The sequence below is a fragment of the Eulemur rufifrons genome, chromosome 3 (assembly GCF_041146395.1).
Source record: "Eulemur rufifrons isolate Redbay chromosome 3, OSU_ERuf_1, whole genome shotgun sequence".
Taxonomy (NCBI): domain Eukaryota; kingdom Metazoa; phylum Chordata; class Mammalia; order Primates; family Lemuridae; genus Eulemur; species Eulemur rufifrons.
In genome coordinates this window covers 7,056,149-7,079,519 of record NC_090985.1, presented here as the reverse complement: position 1 = coordinate 7,079,519, position 23,371 = coordinate 7,056,149, and the positions used below count along the sequence as shown (strand labels likewise).

At 40.6% G+C, this 23,371-nt stretch overlaps 1 protein-coding gene across 5 annotated transcripts; it reads right to left on the bottom strand.

Moving 5' to 3' along the window:
- Nucleotides 1–476: 476 nt before the first annotated feature.
- DET1 (DET1 partner of COP1 E3 ubiquitin ligase) lies at nt 477–21,554 on the bottom strand. Of its 5 annotated transcripts, XM_069465739.1 has the most exons (6): nt 19,606–19,616; nt 16,816–16,922; nt 15,830–16,680; nt 12,845–13,032; nt 4,884–5,075; nt 477–1,134 (listed from the first exon to the last, which is right to left on the bottom strand). In XM_069465739.1, exons 2-6 carry the CDS (start codon nt 16,910–16,912, stop codon nt 945–947), a joined length of 1,518 nt encoding a protein of 505 aa, XP_069321840.1. In that variant the 5' UTR covers nt 16,913–16,922; nt 19,606–19,616; the 3' UTR covers nt 477–944. The 5 variants fall into 5 exon arrangements, with proteins under 5 accessions (XP_069321840.1, XP_069321837.1, XP_069321835.1 ...); XM_069465736.1 differs by lacking the exon at nt 19,606–19,616 and adding an exon at nt 21,416–21,554 and having other exon boundaries at nt 15,830–16,922; XM_069465734.1 differs by lacking the exon at nt 19,606–19,616 and adding an exon at nt 21,116–21,191 and having other exon boundaries at nt 15,830–16,922.
- Between the last annotated feature and the right edge of the window lie 1,817 nt (nt 21,555–23,371).

The window sequence follows — 23,371 nt, the reverse complement described above, 5'->3', positions numbered from 1 at the left end:
GAGTTGAGAATGTGACAGAAGGATGCGGCTGCGGCCGGCAGGTGTTTGCGGGACGGCTGTGATGGCTCGGCCATCCAGGAACAGTCTAGTTTCCGTAGGGACACCTGCACCTTGCCAGCTCCCACTACCCAAATTACAGAACGTGCTACACAGTGTTTGTTTCTGCTGTGGCCCACGAGAACTGCTCCCTCCTCCACCTGCATGACACAGATGGTGCAGATGGGAGCATGCTTCCACATGAGGATGTGCAATTACGCCCAGTTCCTCCAGCTGTGACAGTTACCAGGAGAAAACCCTAGGGAAGGAAACATCCTGGCAGATAACTGTCTTCCCTGCCAGCACTCACCACTTAGTCCTCCCAGGAGCAGCTGCTGCATGCATGGCCTCTCGTCTCTTTCACTGTCCTTCCTGGAACCCAAATACTTGCAAAGCATTGGGTGTGATACGAACATAAGGCAGTCATCAAACAGGATATATTTAAGTAAGAAAATACCAAGGTTTTATTTTTTTTCTTATAAAGATAGCCCTGCTTATTGGCTAAGTGGAAAAGATGCACATAGTTCGCATGAGTAAATAAGATTTACCTGCTTCAGGCTGCAAATCATAATGCCAAGGAAGTGACATGAAGGGAGTAAAGGTATGATGATTTCATCTTCACAGCAATAAAATGCAAAGTAAAGCAAAAATGAAACGGGCTTAATTAATGCTGGGCATTCCCACAGGGAAAGGCAAAAGGACTTTGACTTGATCAGTAGTAGTACTGTATACAATAAAAAATTCCAGTAGGTTGAGCCAAGCTTGCTCCTTTCTCTGGCTCTCCCCATCTGAGGTATACCAGGCTGGAACCAACAAAGCTGGCAGTCAGAAGCTTCTGCTTTAGAGTCCACTGAGATAAGAAGGGGGCAAAGTCTTGGAAGGCCAGATAACCTGGCTTTGTGAGGCACCTACGTGCAGCAGTGTCGCATATGGAAGTTGACAACATACTCAGCATTAGTCCTCTGCACGGAAATAGCAAAAGGCTCAAAAGGGTGGAAGGTGAAGGCAACAAGGCGTCGGACTGTGTGGTTGATGGGGCGGCCCAGTAAACCTGCCTGGATCTCAAACTTGAGCAGGCCAGAGTCCCGGGCATAGAACCTAAACAGAACAAGGAGAGAGAGAGAGGGAGAGAAAGAAAGGCAGAAAGAGAGAGAGTATTGATATTCACCACCAAATTGAAATCTAGACAACAGGGGAATGTTGCAACTCATAATTTCACCTTATTAATGAACTCTCTTACATCAACCCCAGGTTATCAGAACTATTATATAAAATCACCTTGGTCTGATCAGCTCATTTTAGGGGCAGAGTGATGATGAATTTTGTGATGTTGTACTGAGTCATTGGTCATTTCTTTCCCGAGATGACCCTTAGTACAGCCTCAATTACATTCCCCCAACTTCCAGAGGTTCCTGCCTCAAGATTGTCTAGGCTAGGGCTAGAAATGAAATGTAAGCCACACGTGTAATTTCAAATTTTTAGGTAGCCACGTTAAAAAAAGTAAAAAGGTAAAATTAATTTTAATATTTTATTTACTCCAGTATAGCCAAAATAGTCATTTCAACTTATAATGAATATAAAAATATTAGTGAGAGATTTGATATTTCACATTCTTTTTTTTTTCCACTAAATCTTTGAAATCTGGTGTGTATTTGACACTTGAGCACATCTCAACTTGGCCTAGCCACATTTTAAGTGCTCTATAGCCACATGTGGCCAGTGACTACCATATAGGACAGTGTGGACTCAAGTCTATCTTTGAATTTTTCACTTTTAAAAATAAATTCTTTTGGAAGGGTCTTCTTTTTCACACAAAGAAACAAAATACTAAGTAGTTTTTAATTTTTCACCTAATACAGTGAGACTAAAGATGCTTCCATCCTTCTCAGTCCTTAAAATACCTTTTCTCATAAGCAAAATAAATGCCCTGTGGTTTGGGAAACTAGAGATGATTCGCGGGGTAGGGGCTGAATTGGGAGCAAGTTCTAGGAAATGAAAAGCCCTGAATTAAAAAGCTCTATGATTTCCCTTTTGGAAAGCAAATAGATAAGCAGACCTAGAGATACTTACACCCTTTGACTTGATCGCATTCAAAAGAATTTATAACCTCATAATTTAACTTAAATGAAGTAACTAGTGACATGAATAAAGATGGCTACTATGGCATTCATTCTAATGTAAAAACGCAGAAGGAGAATAAATCCTCAGTGACAGAAGAATGGTTAAATTAACTATGACACATTTACTTGATGGAATAATACACCATCATTAGGACTGTAATTGTGAGAACTCTGTAACAAGATGGAAAAACATTTATAAAATAAAAGCAGTCTAGAAAATATGATGCTAACCACGATTATGACTCTGTAAACATAAACATGCATACTAACAAATGAAATAGACAAAAATATAATAAAGGTGTAAGAGTAATGGCATACTCTCTTCAAATGCCTTTAATATCCTTACCATTTCTCATTTTTAAATTAAAAATATAAATAAGAATTACAAGAAAAATCTCCTTTATTCAGGGTGAGGGCATTTCCAGATTTATTTTAGATTCATCTTTTCAAATTAGAAAGGCAGGGAAGTTAGAAAGCAGAGAAATGTATGCTACTTGACTCAGATCAAATGAGGCCTATCATATGCTTTTATGTGTAAAAAAAATACATTAATGTTACTCACATACTCTCTAATACACAAAGAGCTTGTAATTTAAAGTGAGTAGTTTGAGCCTCTAAATCTAACAACCAGTTTACAGGAAATCTGGGGGAATGAGAAGTATGGTAAATACTACCCCAGAGATACAATGAGCAAAATCTAGAACATGGAGAACACTAGATGACAAACAACCTGGTTTCTTCAACAATTTCACTGCAAGGAAAATAAAAGAGGGAAATGGAACCTATAGAATAAAAAAAGACTTAAGGGAATAGTGACCAAGTGTAATACGTGACCTTTGTTTAGATCTGATTCAAACAAATTACCTGTAAAAAGAATATTTACAAAACAACAGGGGAATGTGAAAACTGACTAGATATTTGCTGGCCCTAAAATTTTTTGTTAATTTTCTTAAGATGGGATAATGGTATTAAAGTTTTGTTGGATTTTTTATTTTTAAAGTTCTTATCTTTTAGAAATTCATACAGGGCTGGGCATGGTGGCTCACGCCTGTAATACCAGCACTCTGGAAGGCCCAAGGCAGAAGGATCGTTTGAGCTCAGGAATTTGAGACCAGCCTGAGCAAGAGCAAGACCCCTTCTCTATTAAAAATAGAAAAATTAGCCAGGCGTGGTGGTGTGCGCCTGTAGTCCCAGCTACTACTCAGGAGGCTGAGAGGAGAACTGCTTGAGACCAGGAGTTTTAGGTTGCAGTGAGCTATAATTATGACATTGCACTCTAGCTGGGGCAACAGAGCAAGACTCTGTCTCAAAAAAAAATTAAAATTTAAATTAAAAAAAAATTCATACAGAAATACTTATGGGTAAAATGCTAAGATAACTGGGATTTCCTTCAAAATAATCTGGCCAGTGGTTGGAAAGGGAGGGAGTAGTGGTGGTGGCGGACATACATGAATAAAGACTGGCCATGAACTGATAACCGTTGAAGTGGGTGATGTGTACATGGAGGTTCATTACACTCTTCCACTTTTTGAGTATATTTAAAATTTTCGGGCCAGGCATAATGGCTCATGCCTGTAATCCCAGCACTTTGGAAGGCTGAGGTAGGAGGATCACTTGAGCCTGGGAGTTGGAGGCTGCAGTAAGCTATGATCATACCACTTGCACTCCAGCCTGGGCAACAGAGAGAGATCCTGTCTCAAAAAACAAAAAAACTTTCCATAATTAAAAAAAAAATTTAATTGGTTTTTAGAATTTACAATTTCCCAAAGGAATTGGAATTACTTGTACAGAATATGTAACATAGGCCCCTTTAATATGCAATGAAGCTGGATGATGAAATACATCTATTACAGAGACCTAGCTACCACTGTTTCTAAGTGAAAAAGATCTTCCAAGCTCCAGCTTAGAGCTCCAGGAACACACATCCCTTGAGTCAACCCCACTACTGACAGTGGTGCCAGTTCCTCTCCCTGGTACCTATTACAGCACACAGAACAGTGCGGGCTCCAGATGTGGAGAGACAGATGGGTCTGTGAACCGGATTTCTGTGAGGGAGGGATTGCTTATAAGAGGTTAGTTTCAAGGTTTCAGCAATAACACAGTAGTCTACACTCCAAAATTCCTACAAGTGAGGGAGCATGCGTTTTCCCTAAACCTGCCTGTTCCCCAAATTGTCTCTGCTATCTTTTCTACTAGGTAACATGGGAGGATGAAATAATTTGTGGATTTTTGTTTTTTAAGAGACAGGTCTCCCAGCTGTAGTGCAGTGGCACAATCATACCTCACTGCAGCCTCGAACTCCTCGGCTGAAGCGATCCTCCCCCCTTAGCCTCCCAAGTAGCTGGGATTACAGGCTTGAGCCACCACAGTAAGTTCAATTTGTGTTAGATATTCGTAATAATAAAGCCTCAACTATAAAAATTATGCAATGGTGTTAGATTATTAAATGGAATAGTACAGTTTCCTTCCCTGGATACCTTTAAAAGGGGACAACACTTATCTGAATCAGATGTTCTGATGAGAAGCAAAGAGTAGGAGTGGTTGACTTATGAGACTAGTACCTAAATGATCAAAGCACTCACCACATTACAGAAATAGCCTGCCCTTTCAGTCTAACCATTGAGTACAAACAGAAAGTCACAAGGAAATGATGCCCAGGAAGAAGAGAGAGAAAGCGAGCTGTCTTTTGCCCTTAAGCAGTCTATAGCTGGAGCAGGGACACTGTACCTGATAGGGTGATCTCCACAAGTCTTGGGCCGCTCCATGACGGACACCCACTTGTCATCATAGCTGAAGAGAGATAAATCCAGGTAGGGGCTCCCGCTGTAAGACTGAGCACTGATCGGGAGCTGCCCCAACAGCCGGCGTACTGCCTCTGTATGCCCTCCATACTTGGCGTTTATAATGGTGTCTTTGAACCTAAACAAAGGACCAGTGAGGAAGGCTTTGTTAGTGGGTACGCAAAGCTGTCTTGGATTGTAAATTGACTAACATATGTCTAAAAACAACTCATTCTCTAAATAAAAATTAAAATCTAGATATTGAATGAAAACAGAATTCTCTCGCACATCACAAGTCTGGCTAGCTACAAATAATCTTAAAAAATAAAAAGCAGAATTAGAAATGGGGAACATAAATTACTTTAGAAAAGTTAGCAAAGACTCTATAAACAAGTTTAAAATGAGAATAACTAGTGTATGACAAGTATTTCTGCTCGTCTGTGATAACAGCTCAACCAGCGGAAAAAGTTCAAGAACTTACTTTCCCCAAATAATAACTTCAGACTGAATTAGTTACAAAGAGCAGAGAATCCTGAACAGAAATAGCCTCTCTCTGATTCTTCTTGGGAAGCTAACTTCCACCAAATACTTTGATAAATTACTCATTTTTAGTTTGTTTAAATAAAGTTTAGGAACTAGCTTTCCATACTTCCTACAGAAACAGCAGTATCTAGACACAGACAGAGTCACATATATGACTTATCTTTGAAAATAATAACAGAGCAGCTATTTCTGATAACTGTAACAAATACTAAATTTAATACTCTTTGACCAAGTATTTCTATTCTTCTGGAAATTTACCCTAAGGAAACACTCCTACATGCAGAAAAATCTCTGTGCATATTCAATACAGCATTGTTTATGACAATGAAACATTGAAGGAAAAATTTAAAACCTAATAGAAAACTATAATTTTCAAAGATTATATGGTAATAGGAGAAATTTTTATCATAATGGTTAGTAAAAGAAGTAGACTACAATACTGCCTGTATATTATAGTAAGGTTAAAAACAAAGGAAAAAATTACGCACAAAAAAAGACTAGCAGAAATACATCAAAATGTTAATGGTTATTTGTATAATGACATTTTGGATTTCTTTTTTCTTTTTCACTTTCTTAGAAAGAATGTCAACTATCAGTAAGTATTTTTAAAAATCTCTGAATCAAATCATATCAGATGGTTTAACAATTAAGGGGAAATAAATAAAATTTTTTAGATTGCGGGGGAAAATATAACATCTCATCCCTGAAACCAATGGAATAAAAAACTTGAATGTTCTTAACATTCACGAGACCAGAAGGATTGATTAGTTGGGACTGATTTTTATTTTCACTATTAATCTGTGGTACCGAATGGACATGGACACTGCTCAGCTCCTCCAGAAGAAAGCCTAGCTATCAATGCTGCTTTTCCATTACTCCTCTTGACAGTAATTTTCACAGCCTTACTGTAAATCATAAAATTAAACTTTGGGCCAAAAAGAACTTATTTTTTCCCTTTCATTTGAGCTGGAATCAAAGATCCTTTGATTGGACTCTTTGGTTTTCAGCAAAGATCTAGCACCACCTCGTAATCCACAACCCCGCCCGGCTCACTGGCTTTGCTGGGTAAAACAGTGGGGACTGGCCCACAGCTTTGTGAGGACCACAAATCAAAGCACCTGTGACGATCTAAAGGCTGTAGCAGTGCCTCTTCCTCTGCAGCACCCATCACCTCCACTCTCCACACTCCCCAATGATGAAAAGATGAAGCAGTCACTCCCTCTGACATCTTCACCGCTTCAGCTCCTAGCTTAGTATCACTCTAGCCAACTATGCTTCTCTTAATTCTTGCTGGTTTCAAAACTCTCACAACGATCCTTCTAACACCATGGCCTCCTAGTTCCTTGAACTTCTCTCAACCTCAGCCACTTACTCCATGGCCACACCCTCAACCTCGCCATTACCACACCTGCAACACCTCTGTAATCTCAGAGCAGACCACCGCATTCTCCAACCATCTTCCCTCTCATCTTCCCTCCTCACTCCCTCTACTCATCTCAACATCAGCAATCCCTCAGCCCCCATGGGACCTACAGTCCACTGGTTCTACCAACTTTTTGCCATCCTACACCCTCATCCTATCCTCTCTTCCTTCCTTAGCCAGCTTTCGTTCCTACAGTTAATCATGAAAATTGTTCCATTGTATTGATCCTCAACAATCCTGAATTCTCTTCTTTTGTGAGACTTAGTTGAAAAAAACTACAACTCTAGTTAAGCTCAACTCTTCTATTCCATGCCTGTATCCATTTGGTTTTCCCCAAGGCTGGAGGAAAAACATACAACAGTGCTCACTTTAAATTTATAATCACGAACTTCATGTGGGCCCTTAATGTTGCAGGGCACTCATGCTACATTTCCATAGACCTGCCAGACTCCCACTCTCTTCCATGGCTATTTCATGCCCCTACTCCATGCTCACTCTCAGCTAATGGCATTGCCTACTTTGTTACTGAAAAATAGAAGCAAGGAGAAGAGAACATTTGAAAGCTCCCATCAGCACATCTGTCCAACATCTGAACCTATATAACTATCTGTGCTCCTGTGTAAGGCCAAGCCCTCCACCTGTGCACTAGATTCCATTCCCCCCTCATACACGTAAGCAGTTCTTCCCCCACTTTTCTAAACTGTTTCCCTCTTCTCTACCGGATCAGCACCATCTGCATTCAAACATGCCATTTTTCTTCCCGTTTAAAAACTAACAAAAATAAAAATTTAACACCACTTGCCCCTCCAGCTGATGCACCACTTTTCAGCTCCCCTTTACAACAAAACGCCACAAAAACACTTTTTCATACTAACCAAATTTTCTCCTCCCATTCTTTTGTAAACCTACCCCAAATATGCTTTCGCCTCCACTGTCTCACTGAATCTACTCTTGTCAAGGTCACCAATGATCTGCGTGTTGCTAACTCCAATGGTTAATTATCAGTCCTCATCTTACTTGACCTGTCAGGCAGCTCTGACACAGATAACACTCCCTCCTCTTTGAGAAACTAATAGATGTCTCTGCTCATAGAATTTCTGATCTTCTCTCCTGAACCTGTCCCACTCACAGGTTCACCACGGCAATTTAATCGTAATCTCTCTTGCAAGTTCATCAAGCCACAAATGTTAGAATCATCTTTGACTTTGTTCTTTCATAGCCCATATCCCATCCTCCCTGACTTTTGGGCTCTACCTTCAAAATACATTGATAATACAATTACTTACTACTCCCAATCCACTCTGCTCTCCAAGTCACCATTGTTAATCAACAAATAATTAAACAGGACCTGGTATGTGTCAGGCACTCTCCTAGGTATTTAGGATACATCAGTCAAAAAAAAAAAAAAAAAAAGAACCTAAATCCTAGTGGCAGGAAACAGAATGCCGTAGTTTTATTTACTGGATCACTGCAACAGTCTCTTAACTGGTGTCCCTGCTTCCACTCTACCCCTTATAGCCGCCTCTTAACACAGCAGCCAGAGTGGTCCTGTTAAAACATACGTGAGACTACACCATTCCTCTGCTCAAACACTATAAAATCTATCTCATCTACAGGTAAAACCAAAGCTGTAGAATGGCCCTATGGATCTGGCCCTCCCAGGTCTGGTCTCTGACTCTATGTCCAACTACTCTGTTCCTTGCTCACGCCAATCCATCTACCCTGGCCTCTTTGGTGTCCCTTCAGTGCATCAGACCCACCTCATGGCCTCCAGATTTGCTATTCCTTTTGCTCCTCCAGTTGCCCACATGGCTTGCTCCCTGACCTCCTTCAAAAGCTTTGCTCAAATATCACCTTCCCAGTGACACCTATGTTGACAACCCTACTAGAATAAAATAAACAATCTTTTCTTCATACACTCAAACCCACTGGATATTCTAACAATTTTATTTTTCCCCTGGACACATCCCTCTTGGAATCCTCCACTCTCCTGCTTCCATCTCGTCTGACTGGTAGAGCACCATCATTCTGCAAATTCCCTTTACCATCAACCTTAGAATTCTCTTTGCCTCTCTCAGAGTCAGTCCCTATTTCCTGCATATCATTCTAGTGGTATAGCACATCTTGCAGAGGCTTCCTTAGAAAAAGTACATGGGAGGTAATTTTTGAGACTTTACAGGTCTGAAAATGTCTTTGTTCTACTCTATTATTCGGATACAGAATTCTAGATCAGAAATCACCTTTTTCATAGAATTCTGAGGGCATGATTTTAATGGCTTCAAGCTTTCAGTGTTGTTATTGATAAGTCCAATGCCATTCTAACGACTTATTTTTTAACATGTGAAATGTATGTTCTTTCTGAAAGTTTTTATAATTTTCTTTTTATCCCAGTGTTCCAAAATTTCATGACGACATGCCTCAGTAGGGTCTTGTTTCATTGACTGTACTGGGTACTTGATGGATCCAGTAGTGTGTTGGTAGAGGTTTAATTTTTCTCTGAGGAAAAAAAGCCATGATTTGTAGTGCTTGCCAATTTCTATGGTGTAAATCTTGCTGTGGCCAATTTCAAGGTACCAATGTGATATCATAGAACACAGATTTGCCAAGAGATGAGCAATAGCACATCATTAACACTATACATATAAAACAGATACAAACAACCACAAAGGCATACATAGTACAATAAATAGGAAATAATAATTAGTAGATAATTAATTTTTAATTCCTGAAAGTTTAACTGTCAGCTCTAGCACACCATCCACAGGTCCTGCCAATATGGAAATTTATGTCCTTTGGTACGGGACAACTATCCCATTACTTGTTCCCCTTCATTTTCTCTATGGCTCCTTCAGGTATTAGCCAGACATTGGACCTTCTGGGTAGCTCCTCTAATTTTTTAAAAAATTGTTTCTCTCCCATTTCCCTTCTCTTATCTTTTCATTCTACTGTCTTGGAGAGTTCCTCAACTATATCTAACAAATGTTAAATTTCCAAGAGCTTCTAGTTCTAGGAATGTCCTGTTTTTATACCTGCAATTGATTGTTTCAGTTAATGTAATATTATTTCCTGAATCTTTACTCCTTATTCTGTTTGTTTTGTTTTGGTCTCTATCTTTTAGGATAAAAGCTTTCATTAAATGACTCGTGATCTTTGGTATCTATTGTTTTCCTTAAACATTTATTCTAACTCATAAGGGACTCATTTTTTTTCAGTTTTTACCAAAAGATTATTGGGAAAAGGTTACTATAAAATTTTGTATTTAGAGACATGTATTCATAAGAAATAAAAAATAATTTCAATTTATATATACATTGTATTTTCAAAGCAGCAAAGTATGATAGGCTGGTTAACAAAATATACTACATTAAGATACAATTCTCTGAGGGAAATGGAATAGATATATGAATTTGAGAATAAGAAGAAACAATGTAAAATTTCCAACATTATTTCCCACAGGAAATAATTTGCTCTGAACTTTTTATATTAAATATTTGAATACCAATTACTATGGTCTTTAGATTCCTTTGGCTGTATTTAAAAAAGTGTTCTAATAATATTATTTTTAAATGTCAATGTTTAATACACATTGAAAATAGCATCTTAGGCCAGGCGGGGTGGCTCACACCTGTAATCCTAGCACTCTGAGAGGCCAAGGTGGGAGGATCGCTTGAGCTCAGGAGTTCAAGACCAGCCTGAGCAAAGGTGAGACCCCATCTCTACTAAAAATAGAAAAATTAGGCAGGTGCAATGGCTCTTGCCTATAGTCCAAGCTACAGGAGAGGCTGAGACAGGAGGATCACTAGAGCCCAAGAGTTTGAGGTTACAGTGAGCTATGATGATGCTATTGCACTCTAGCTAGGGCAACAGAATAAGACTGTGTCTCCAAAACAAAAAAAAAAGAAAGAAAGAAAATAGTATCCTCTACAACTACTTAAATTTAGTAGTAATAGTAAAAAAATTCAAAGATCAAATTAAAAATATGTGAGAATATCTACAGTTTTTCAAAATCTTTTGGTGGTATGAAGTAAAATTTTGAAGATCACTGAGCTAGAATATACAAGCTTTCTCAACTTTTATTTTCTCCTCCTGGGACTTTTACCAATTTTGCTTAATTCCAGATGCATTCTAAAATAATTTTTTGAAAACACAGTTTCCTCTAAATTCCTGGACAACTTCACTTATTCAAGAAATACCTAATGACCTCCTCCCACATGACAGACGCTGGCCTTGGTGCTGTGGATACGGCAGTGAATATATTATAATAGACCAAAATCCCAGCCCTCATGGAACTTGCCTTCCAGTGACTTCTTTGATGTTTTGATTGAGTGTACCCACCTTTTGTTATTGGCTAACGATCTGCTTAATTTTAGAGTTAATTTTAAAAGAAGAAAATTCATTCCAAAATGAAAAAAGCAAATTCTGATCCATGTTCTGCTTCCAAAAATCCTTCTACACTGAATGGAGAGGCTAATAAGGCAGAAAATTTGTGTGAACCAGAAAAAAAGGAAAAGCAAGTCAGTTGTCTGAAATGAATGTCCATCTATTGCCAACTGAGTAGTACTGTCCTTTTATAGAAATATGATGCCACTGCATTAAGATATCTGCTTTGCATGTTTTTCCCAGTGGCAGTAATGCTTATTCTAATTCATCCACTCACTGTGGTCTGATCTGTCTTGGGACTTAAAACAGCTATTTTCCATTATTGGCTAAGGCAAGGGGAACAATCTGGATATGTGAAATCTGATGAGGTACCGTCTGACTAGAGTAAGATTTAGCTTGGGCCCTTGGTCCAAAGGAACCATTCATTTCATGATAATGTGTTAAGATAATTATTAGAAGCTCTGGTTCATAGCAGGACCTTGATGACTGAAGGGTATCAATTTAGGATGACCTAAGTGTTTTGTGAAGGCACCCCGAGTGTCAGTATCTGTAAGTCTCTTCTTTGGGTTGGTCAGTTTCCATGGGGAAGGATCTCTAATCTCCTGCCTGGGGAAGATAAGCCTAGGTGCCACATCTGGGAAGGGGGATAGGAGTTTTACCCTTCAGTGAGTCAACTTTCACCTAATTGCTGTTTTTAGCATGACATGTCTCATCCCTAATCTTAGATACATCTCACGAACCTGAGACCAGAGCTTTTCTGGTTCAATTTGTCCAGAGAATAAACTTTCTGACTTTTGTGGAGGTGGAGAAAGAGAGAGTAATTTGGCTCTGTAGGCCTAGGGAAGGGATCTGGAAGGTCTGGCTGCTCCTTTTAAGAAGTTCACCAATCCTCCTGATTTCAGCCTACCTCACAGGTACCTTCAGAGGTACCTAGAGCCTTCAACATCCTGACCTTTTCCAGAGTTCTCTGGTGTAAGGCAGGCTTGTTTCTTGATAACTAAGCTCTGCAGCTGTAAGTTTTTACTCTCTAAGGTATGCTAAGTCAATTCATTCACTGCCTTTTCAGTTCCTAAAACTCTGTTGGCTTATCCTGTCTCCAATTGTCTCCTCTCCCATTTTCTTTGTTCTTATAGGTTTAAACCTCTAACTCCTTTCTTGTCATTTTAGTGGGGCTGGGAGATGAAGCAGAGATAAATGCATGTGTTCAACACACCGTTTTTAACCAAAAGTTCTAAAATAATTTCCTTAATAATGCAGTCAACAAACATTTAAGGGTTTGACAGTACACTTCTGAAGACATAACAACAAATAAAGACACAGTGTTTACCTTTTTGTAGATCACACACAGGAAGAATCACAGACAATGCACAAATAATTACACAGATGGTGAGAGACAGAAAGGAAAAGTTCGGGATGACTCAAGGGGTTACAACCAGGCAGACTAACCAAGGCCAGGTGGACAGAGAGAATAAGAGAAGCTTTCCTAGAAGAAATAGCTATTGGCCTAACATCAATTTTTCTAAAGAAAAATGAAGACTGTTGAGCCAGGTGGAACAGCTTACCGGCGCTGGATCTGCCTTGCAAAATTGTTGCTAGAAGCTGAGCACGGAAACTGGACTTCACTGTGCAGGGTAGCATTACGGAAGAGGTCACAGAAGTTCTCAAAGAGCTCCAAAAGCTCATCTGATGTATTCTCAAACACAGCAATCACCTCTGTTGTCACCATATTGTACACCACAAAGAAAGATGCCTGCAGAAGGAGAGAGAGCGCTATGGGACAGCTAAGCATAATGCCATGCCTAGGAGACTTACCACTTGGCTGAAAAATCAAGGCACCCAAATAAAACAAGCAAACACCTCAGCTTTAACACTCGGGTGGAAACATGGCTCCGAGCGGTTCTGGTAAAGGAGGAAGCATCAGTGGGATTTATCAATTAAGAGCCTCAATGTTGCCAGATTGCCTACTGTATTTGTGCTGCTAGCATTACTGAGTTGGCCAGCATATATGTATAAAAAGGTTTTCAATTTTCATTTCAAACTGTGCAAATTCAATATTTTTCCTTCCAAGTATTTATTCCCTACTTGCTCCCTATCCCACCCTGAAATAAAAAACACTTTTTTAAAAAGCCAGATTTAATTTTCTTTCCTGCTGAGAAAGTGATTTGCAGCCTGGGGCTGCCTGTTGGCAAATTATTTTCTCTTGTATGTGTACAGTTGAAAGTTCAATTTAGGGGCATTTATTTTTCCTTCTTAATATTTCTAACATGCAGAGAGACACCTTAAGTACATTGTGTTCTAAAACTGCCCAACCAAGTTGTATCTAGGCAGGGTACTGCTGCTGAACAAATGAAAAATCAGAGAGGTATTTTCCATTTCTTTCTTCATAAATTTTCTTTCAGCCAAGAGCATTTGTAAAATACATTTGAGATTTGTAGCAATTAAGATCAGAGGGAGAACCTGAAAAGCATTCAAATGCCATAGGTGGCGGAGTTACTGCTTTTTCTGAATGGGCCCCTAGGTGACCAGTCAGCTTCCTTTAAACCTCCAGGGCTCTGCTCTGCCTAACAAGGAAGCTCCAGGAACTTCTAGTTTTTGTCATAGTGAATGTGGCAGTGTGAATTAAGAGAACTCTAGAAGTTTACAGGACACTATGATTAGCATTTCAGCCTCTTATGATTGAGTTTAAATCTCCATTACCACTTTCTGGAGCCATTTGGCCCACCAGTCTTACTAGTAATTAGTCCTTCCTAGAGCTTATATTACATGGCTTTTGTGGTCACCTGGAAATTAAATTTGGCTGTAAATTAAAGAGGCTGGAGAGTAACCTGAGAATAATACCCTTAATATTACCAAGGCTTTGTGTTTGGATGCACTTTTTACTCATTAACTTTATTGGAACCTATCAAATTAAACTGGGAGAGGAGTAAGGAGGACAAGTAGGGCAGAAAGATTGGGTTTTGAGTTACCAATTCTGTAAGCAAGGGATAGAGCCCTAGTAATGTTCCTAGCTACAACTTATTATAGCTACCAGAAAAAAATAGGTCACCTTTTTGCAAAGGAAAAAACGATAATCTCAAATGCAGCAATCATAGGTAACTTATTCCCTCCAAAATAAAAAAATTAATTATAGCTCAAACCTAAATAAAAGGTTGACTCATGCCCTTTCTATACACTTGGACAACATTTTGATCATATCAGGGCTTCACCAGGATCTTTCATAATTTTATGAATATAGAATTACACAAACATTTGCTAGACTTGCCTCCAGAGCAGACTGGGAAATAACGAACAGGAAGGTAGAGACTTCACCACCAATCTCCCACAACACATAAGATGAACTAGATGCTCACCTAGGATGCCTCAATGGATGACTTCACTGACAGGGAAGAAAAAAATATCCAGAAAAAAATTACCTCCAACCATATTACGCCTTTTTTTTTTTTTTTTTTTTTTTTTTTTTTTAGAATACACAAACTATCTTGAGAAGACGTTAGAAGATATTTTGTCACAGGTGGCTGGTGAGGTCTTAGGAAACAATGCCCTGTACGATATTTCCTAATGGTAGAATCAGCTGCAGGTCAGGAAGATACCAAACTCAGCTGACTTCATGGCTTACTGGTTTGCTGGCTGTTCTGAATTTCCAAACTACTATCTAAGGAGACAACCTAGAAACAGGAGAATGCAGGGGCAAAGGTATAGAAAGGTAGGTCTTTCATTTGCTCAACACCAAAGTGGAGAGTTTCTCAAAGACAAATGCCCAAATTACCCCGAATTTCAACGTGGTGTTTCAACCCAAGAATCTTAGCAGTTTCTGTGCTCTTTATATCACCTGATCCCCTTCTGAGCAATCCTCTTCCCCCTATCAACATCTTTCACCCAAACCAAATAACCATTAAGACCCACAGTCCTGACAATTCTCCTGGTGGGTCATAGATTTTGGCTTCCTTTCCATCTTTTCACTGCTCTACAACCCATGTACCAGCATGTGGGAAAGGTCAGGGTAAAGCAGAAAAACTCAACTCCGTTGAATGAACTTAACCTCTTAGATACCTTACGAATAGGACTTTGTGGAGAAGTAAATTGACATTAACCATTTAAGTAGGAAAGTGAGGTTAGATTTTTTAGAGGATTTTCTTTTTGTATCATGTGCTCACTCTCATTGCCAGAACTAAAGCAGCCAGACCAATAAGCACAGCCTTACAAAATCAAGGGAGAATGACCCCATAGGTAGTCCAAATCTTGCCCTTGTATAACAACATTTGAGCTTCTATCTCAAGAGTACTAAAAATGCTCTGCAGAAGAATTAGGATACTAGTCACAGAGTTGACTATCTACCAGTCAATGTCTTCATATTTAGCTTCCACATGTCCAGATGAATACATATGGCCAGAGGAAAACAGAGCTGATTTTCAGTTTGAGCCCTAGAATGGCAATTCAGACCACGTAAAATGTGTATTTCTGAGGGGTCGGCTATAGGCAATCAGAGAGGCCTTTCCATTCTGCCAAGGAGACTGGAGGGGTAAATGGTAGGAGAGTTCACCTCATACCTGTGATGGATCTGTGACCCGTAGTGTTACTACATCCTCACTAGTATACTTGATAAACAGATGGTTTTCATCCAGAAGTTGCATTTTCCACATGCGCAGCTGCCGCAGTTGGTCAAAATATTGGAAGAAGCGCCTCTTAGCCATTGCACTACCATCCTGTTCTGCACGGCGCCACAAGTATACCAGAAGCCGGTGCTTGAGTGAGTTGATGAAAGGATCCCTAAAAGGATTGGCCATGCCTGTCTGACTGTCCCGCTGTACCTCGGGGAAAACGGCTGACACAGTGAGCAGGTCATCCTCATAGCAGAAGCGGCCAATGGTCCGCACATCAATGAAAGTGCCTTCAGGAGTCACCTGGAAGACATGGATGGTCTGCTGCTGCACCGACAAGATGGCCAGGATGTTTTTGTACAAGTAGAGCCCTTGGTTGTGTGACAGAACCACTTTATCACACTTGAATGTGCGTGTATCACATAAGCGACCAGTGTGAAGGTCAATGATGTGGAGGGAATAGTCCTCTAAAGGGGACCGTGGGTTGGGAGTCACTGATTCACTGTTCCGATATACCTCATAAAAAGGAGGGTGAGGCTCATCTGGGAGGTAGGCAGCTGATCCCACGATGACACACCGGCAGTCATCGGTGAAGAGGCTACACTCCCGGTTCAGGTGTTCACCATTGGCTGCTACGTTGGTAATGTGCAGCAAGACAAAAAACCGTTCAAAGAGCCGGCCCCGGACATTGACTGACCGCTGGTCGTTGCCATTGGACAGGATCTCCCCCTCATATCCCTGCAGTAGGTCCTCTGCTGCCTGACAGCCCTGGTACTCATAGATTTCAAGAGATGTCTGGTCTGAAGAAAAAGCAATAAAGTAGCGTCCATCAGGTGAGAATTTGCGCAAGAAACAAGGAGGCTTTTCAACGTTGACAACTGTGAAGTTGGGGAAGACATTCTGGTGGAACACTCGGACCTGGTGCCAATGGGTACCTGCCTTGCCTGAACTGATCCGCCGGCGTTCCAAGCGGTGAATCACATTTTGGTTTTGGATTCTTCGAGGCTTGATGGTAGAAACATGATGATCCATTATCACATCTCTGCATGGAAAAGAAGTTAAGAAAATGAAACAAAATTCACCAAAACATAAATACACAAGTCAAGCAAATTTTCCTTCTAATATCCTAAATTTAGGAACGCTCCAGGTGACAGTGACTGGCATTTCCCTTTCCCAGATTATAGTCAGGAAGTGGTCCTGACGTTCCTAAGTCTAGAAACAGGTTTAGGGGAAGGACCTACTTCACTAGTAATACTTTCCAAGTATGCTCAGCAATTGGGAATGTTCAACAGAATAAACCTACAACTTCATCAGGTTCGAATAGTATAGAAATCACATTTAATGTACATTCACTCAAACAAAAATATTTAATGGACTGTTAAGATGTTCATATTACCCAAAACAATCTACAGAATCAATGTAATTCCTATCAAAATCTCAGTGGTATTTTTGGCAAAATAGAAAAAATTATCCCAAAATTCATAAACACTCTCATGGGACCCCAAATAGCCCAATTTGGAAAAGGAAAAAAGTTGGAAGACTCACACTTCCTAATTTCAAAACATATTACAAAGCCACAGTAATCAAAACAGTATATACTGGCATAAACACAGACATAGACCAATGAAATAGAGAGCCGAGAAATAAATCCTTGCACATATGGTCAAGTGATCTTCCACAAGGTACCAATACCACTCAATAGGGAAAGGACAGTCTCTTCAACAAATGGTGCTGGGATAACTGGATATCCATATACAAAAGAAGGAAGTTGAACCCTTATCTTACACTATATACAGAAATTAACTAAAGACAGATTCAGGACCTAAACATAAGACCTATAAGATTCCTAGAGGAAAACATAGGGGAGAAGCTTCATGACATTAAACTTCATAATGATTTCTTGGATAGGACACCAAAAACACAGGCAACAAAAACAAAAATGGACAAATAGGAATATATCACACTTAAAAACTTGTGTGCATCAAAAGACACAATCAACAGAGTGAAAGGCTTCCTACAGAATGTGAAAAAATATTTGCAAATCATATACTGGATAAAGGGTTAATATTCACAATATATAAAGAACTCCTATAATTCAACAACAAAAAAAAATACAGCTCAATCTAAAAATGGTCAAAGTACTTCAATACACATCTCTCCAAACAAGATATACAAATGGCCAGCAAGCATATGAAAAGATGCTTAACATCACTACTCATCAGAGAAATACAAATAAAAACCACAAGGAGATATCACCTCACATCCAGTAGGATGACTACTATCAAAAAAACTGAAAATAACAAGGGTTGCTGAGGTTGTAGAGAAACTGGGACCCTTGTGCATTATTGGTGGGATTGTATAATGGTGTAACTGCTATGGAAAACAGTATGGAGGTTCCTCAAGAAATTAAAATTAGAACTACCATATGATCCAGCAATACCACTTATAAATTCAAAATAATTGAAAGCAAGATATTGAAGAGATATTTACATACCCATGTTCACTCAGCACTACTCACAGTAGCCAAGAGATGAAAGCAACTCAAATGTCCATCAATGGATGAATGGATAAACAAAATATGCTACATGTATACACAATGAAATATTATTCAGCCTTAACAAGGAAGGAGCCAGACATGGTGGCTTGTACCTCCAATCCCAGCTTTGGGAAGCCACAGCAGAAAGACTCCTTGAGGCCAGGAGTTCAAGACCAGACCCCATCTCTACAAAAAATTTAAAAATTAGCCAGATGTAGTAGCTCACATCTGTAATCTCAATTACTCAGGAGGCTGAGATGGGAGGATCACTTAAGCCCAGGAGTTCAAGGCCACAGTGAGCTATAATCGTGCCGCCGCACTCCAGGCTAGGTAACAGAGTAAGTAAGACTCTACCTCTAAAAGTAAAAAAATTTTAGGCCAGGCGCAGTGACTCACACCTGTAATCCCAGCACTCTGAGAGGCCAAGGTAGAAGGATCACTCAAGGTCAGGACAGAAAGTCTCAGCAAAGAAAGAGAAGATTGTTTTTTTTAAAGAACCAGATAGAAAGTTTAGAGCTAAAAAGCAATAACCAGAATAAAAACCTAACTGGATGGGCTCAAGAGTAGAATGGAGTCAACAGAAGAAAGAAAAAGTCACCTTAAAGATAGATCAGTAGGGATTATGCAATCTGAACAAAAGAGAAAAAAAAGATTTAAAAAAGTGAACAGGGCCTCAGGGTCCTAGGGAAAACAAAAAAGTCTAACACACACCTTTGTCATGAGAGTTCCAGAAAGAGTATAATGCTTAAAAAAAAAAATTGAAGAAATGATGGCTGAAAACTTCAAGACATAAACCCCAGATTCAAGAAGTTCAGAGACCCCCCCCCCCCAATCTATGATAAACCCAAGAAATCTACACCCAGCCACATCATAGTTAAACTGGGAAAAACTAAAAGACAAAGTAAAAATCTCAGAAGCAACCAGTTAAGAACAACGCATTTCCTAAAGGGGAATAACAACATTTCAGTTTGTAGATTTCTCATCAGAAACCACGGAGGCCAGAAGGAAGTGGAACATTTTTTAAGTGCTGACAGAGCTGCCTGTTTCATCCTTCAAGTCTCAGCTAAAATAGCAACTCTTCAGAAGTTTTCCTGACTACCTCACATCCATCCACATAAATCTAGCATTTCACCCTATTTTATTTAATTCAAGGCCTTTATCACTTTCTAAAATTATCCTATTTGTTTACCTTTTTATTATCTGTCCTTCCGTGCCAGAGAGCAGGGACCTTGTCTAATTCCTTGCTGTATCCCCAGCACTTACGACAAGGGACAGTAAGTGTTCATATATATGCTGAATGAATGGAGCAACATTTGACATGGGCCTTGAAGGATAAAGAATTCACTGGGCAAAGTAAAAAGATGCCTAAAAACACACTTGAAAAGAGCATGGCATGGCACAACTGGGAAACAGAATAATTCCAAGGTGTTAGAACACAGGAAGCACCAAGGGAGTGATAAAAGAGAAGCCCAGAAAAAGACTGGAAAACAGAGGAATGACTGGATCCAATCTGTATTTTAGAAATAAAAACATATAAATAATGAGGTTATTTACTGACGTTGCCTCCTTCTAAAATAATTTCAAATGTCTTATATAAGTATATATAATATCTAGTTAAGTTAAAAATGTGCAGACATCTGCAACTGAGCAAATCAAGTTTCTCAAACTGCTGCCAGTCACACCTGATTAACAGGGCCTTGAAATCAATTTACAGCATATTCTTGCTGACATGAAATACAATAAAATAGAAAATATCACATTATCACATATAGTAATGGTAAACGTTATTTTGTAAAACATTAGTTTCAATTATATATGCACTGGGTAAGGAGATAAAACGTATGCTGATCTAGACTAGAGCAAAAGTCTGCAAGCTACTGCCCTCAGGCCAAATCTAGCCCACCTCCCTGTTTTTGGAAATAAAGTTGCACTGGAACACAGCCTCACCCATTAATTTACCTAGTGTCTATAGCTGGTTTTGCCCTACACAGGCAGAGTTGAGTAGTTGAGACAAAGGCCACATGGCCCACAAGTCTAAAATATTTACTAACAGGCCCTTTACAGAAGTTAACTCTGCTGAGTTAACTTCTATTTCCAATATCAGTGTAATCATCACTTTCTCAGGGGAGTCTCCCTTTACCTCTCCATTGGATAAAATCCCAATATACTCGCCCTACTTCTCCACTGCACTTCGTATGCTCGCATCTCTGCCTCTGGATTTTCCTCATGTCTATGGCCCTAACTACAGGGTAAGCTCCCAAGGACCAGAACACAAACACGGTGCTTGACACATGGCAAGCCTCCATTCTTGAGCGCTGAACCTGCCTCATGCCAAGTTCTTTGCCAACTCGGGCATCCACCGGAGCTATTCCCTCTGCCTGGAATGTATTTCCCCTGGCCCTTGCCACAACTTCTCAAGTTGCAGCTTAAGTGTCATCTCCATCAGGACGTTTCCCTGTTATTTCTTGTCTTCTTCACAGTAATTGTCGCAATTTGTATTTATACTTTCACTTGCACGGTCATGTGTTTAATGTCCGACTCCCTGCTAAACTGTCCTCTCCAGACAGGAAGTAACCAGGTCTACTTTGGTCATACGGCAGTCCCAGAGCCTAGCACTGAGGCTGGCACACAGTAGGCGTTTGCTACATTATGGAACCGAAGCGGTAAGACAGCCTGACAGAATCGGGCCACTAACTCACTGTGTGGGCCTAAGTCCTTTTCCCTTGCTGGGTCTCGGTTTCGCCATGGGGAAAGGTGCCCAGTCCCTCAATTCCTTGTGACGGCCTCCAAAACGAGAAGGGAATGCCAAGGGGCGGGCACACACGCCCAAGGGGGCGCCCCCGGAAAGAAAAGCCCGGGGCGGGGCCTCACTGGGAAGAGAATTCTGACGGAGGGAGGGCGGGGGCCGCGGGGCCGCGGGCCTCAGCGTCACGTGGGGAGGAGCCTGCGGGGAGGGTCTGCCGAGCTTGGAGGCTGGGCCAAAAACGAGAAGTCCTCACCTGTCTGGTCCGGGCTCAAAGAGCCGGGGCGAGGGATGCCCCAGCCTGCTCCGTGCACGCCTCCCCCGGCCCCGCCCCCGCCATGCCTCCGGCCCCCGGCGCCCGCGGCAGCCGCCCCTGCTTCCGCCAGCCACCGGAAGCGCGGCCCAGCGAGAAGGGAGGTAGGGGAGAGGGTGGCACTGTCCAGCTAGCACTAAGAAGCGGTGCAGCGCACCCTGGCGCCGGGAGGAGGGGTCGAAGCCATGGAGGCTCAGTGGCTGCCAAGGAAAAATTAACAGGGCGCCCTGTGCGGAGCACCTCGTGATCACCTATGGCAGTGTCTCCGCACCTGCTGGGCGCATTTGCAAAAACATGAGTAAGAATTCATTAGATGCTCCATTTTATCAGCTGGGAAAACTATCAGCTTTCTGTTACCTTTTAGATCGTGAGCACCTTGAGGACTGAGATTGTGTTTGTCATCTCTGAATATTCTGCCCAGTACAATTGTTGGCACACAGTGGGCGGACAATAAAAGGTCCTTGAACTAATCTCCTTAAATTAATCTCTAACTCTTACGTGCCTTTCACTTATGTTGTCTCTTTTAATCTCTTACAATCTGCTTCCTCCCTTGAAAACTTTGTCCTCTTTCTGGGCAGCCTGAGCCCAAATTTTCCAGCATCAACCTCCTTTGGATCATTCAGGTCTCGATGCAAATGTCACTTTTTTAAAGGGCTTCCCTGACCTCTCTCAATCCATCCGATCATGCTATTTCTTCATAGCTCTCATTACTTTGTTTCCTTGTTCTGTTTCCCTACGCGCCCTTCCCCCAACTAGAATGTACACTCTGTGAGAGCAGGAGTTTTGTCTTATTTTCTGTTCTGTTCTATCCTCACCTAGAACAGAGTTTTACATCTTGTAGCTGCTCAATAAAAATTCAATAAACAAATGGATGGCTGTGCCCACAGGCTTCACAGCAACTGTGAGGAAGGAATATTTATTTTACTATTTATTTTACAGATGAGGAAACTGAGACTCACGGAGGACAAGTTGCTTGGAGATGTGGCATGGCCGAGAGGAAAGAGCACGGGTTTCTGGCCCACTCTTCTCATTTCCAAGCTGAGTGTCCTCAGTTACTGGCTTCAGGGTCTCCATTCCCTCTTCTGAGAAACAACGATGCACGGCTAGTGAAAGAATTAGAGGTGTATTAATATATAGAGTGCCGGCACAGAGCCCGGAATTTGGTAGATGCCCAGTAAATTATTATTATTGTAATTGCCCAAGGACAACTCCTTTACCTACCAATGATGAAATTGAGACCCCAAGAGGGACCTGACTTATGCAAGTTCACTCAAATGCCAGTGCCAGAGCTGTGACTATGACCACAATGTCCATCTCCCTGTTTCCAGGGTTTTCTTCTCCAGGTTTAAAACCCGCCATTTGGATGCCTGCATGATTTTAGGCAACTCACTCACTCTCTCCAAGTCTGTTTTCTTATATCTAAAGTTGGACAATGTTCTGACTTGGTTATGGGAGAGATCAGGTAGGAGAATATAGTTTAAACCATCAAATGCTACCCAAATGAAAATGTTTGAGGCCCACTACCTCAGTTCTGGGCCTGGGCATTGAAACCGGAAGCTCTATTAGCACCAGTTGCTAAAGAATGAACAAGTATGATATCATTCCTGTGTGGTTGTGGCCCAGGGTGGGGTGGGGTTGGGGGACCAGCCTCAAAAAGAAACTCTACCCCTATCTAATACAATATATAGAATTCAACTCAAAATTAATCAAAGACCTAAATCTAAGAGCTAAAACTACAAAATTCTTAAAAGAAAAGCATAATCCTTTGTGACCTTGACTTAAGTAATGGGTTCTTAGATATGACACCAAAACCACAAGCAACCAAAGGAAAAAATAGGTAAATTGAAATTCATCAAAATTTAAAAAAACTGTTGTGCTTCCAAAGACATTTACAAGAAA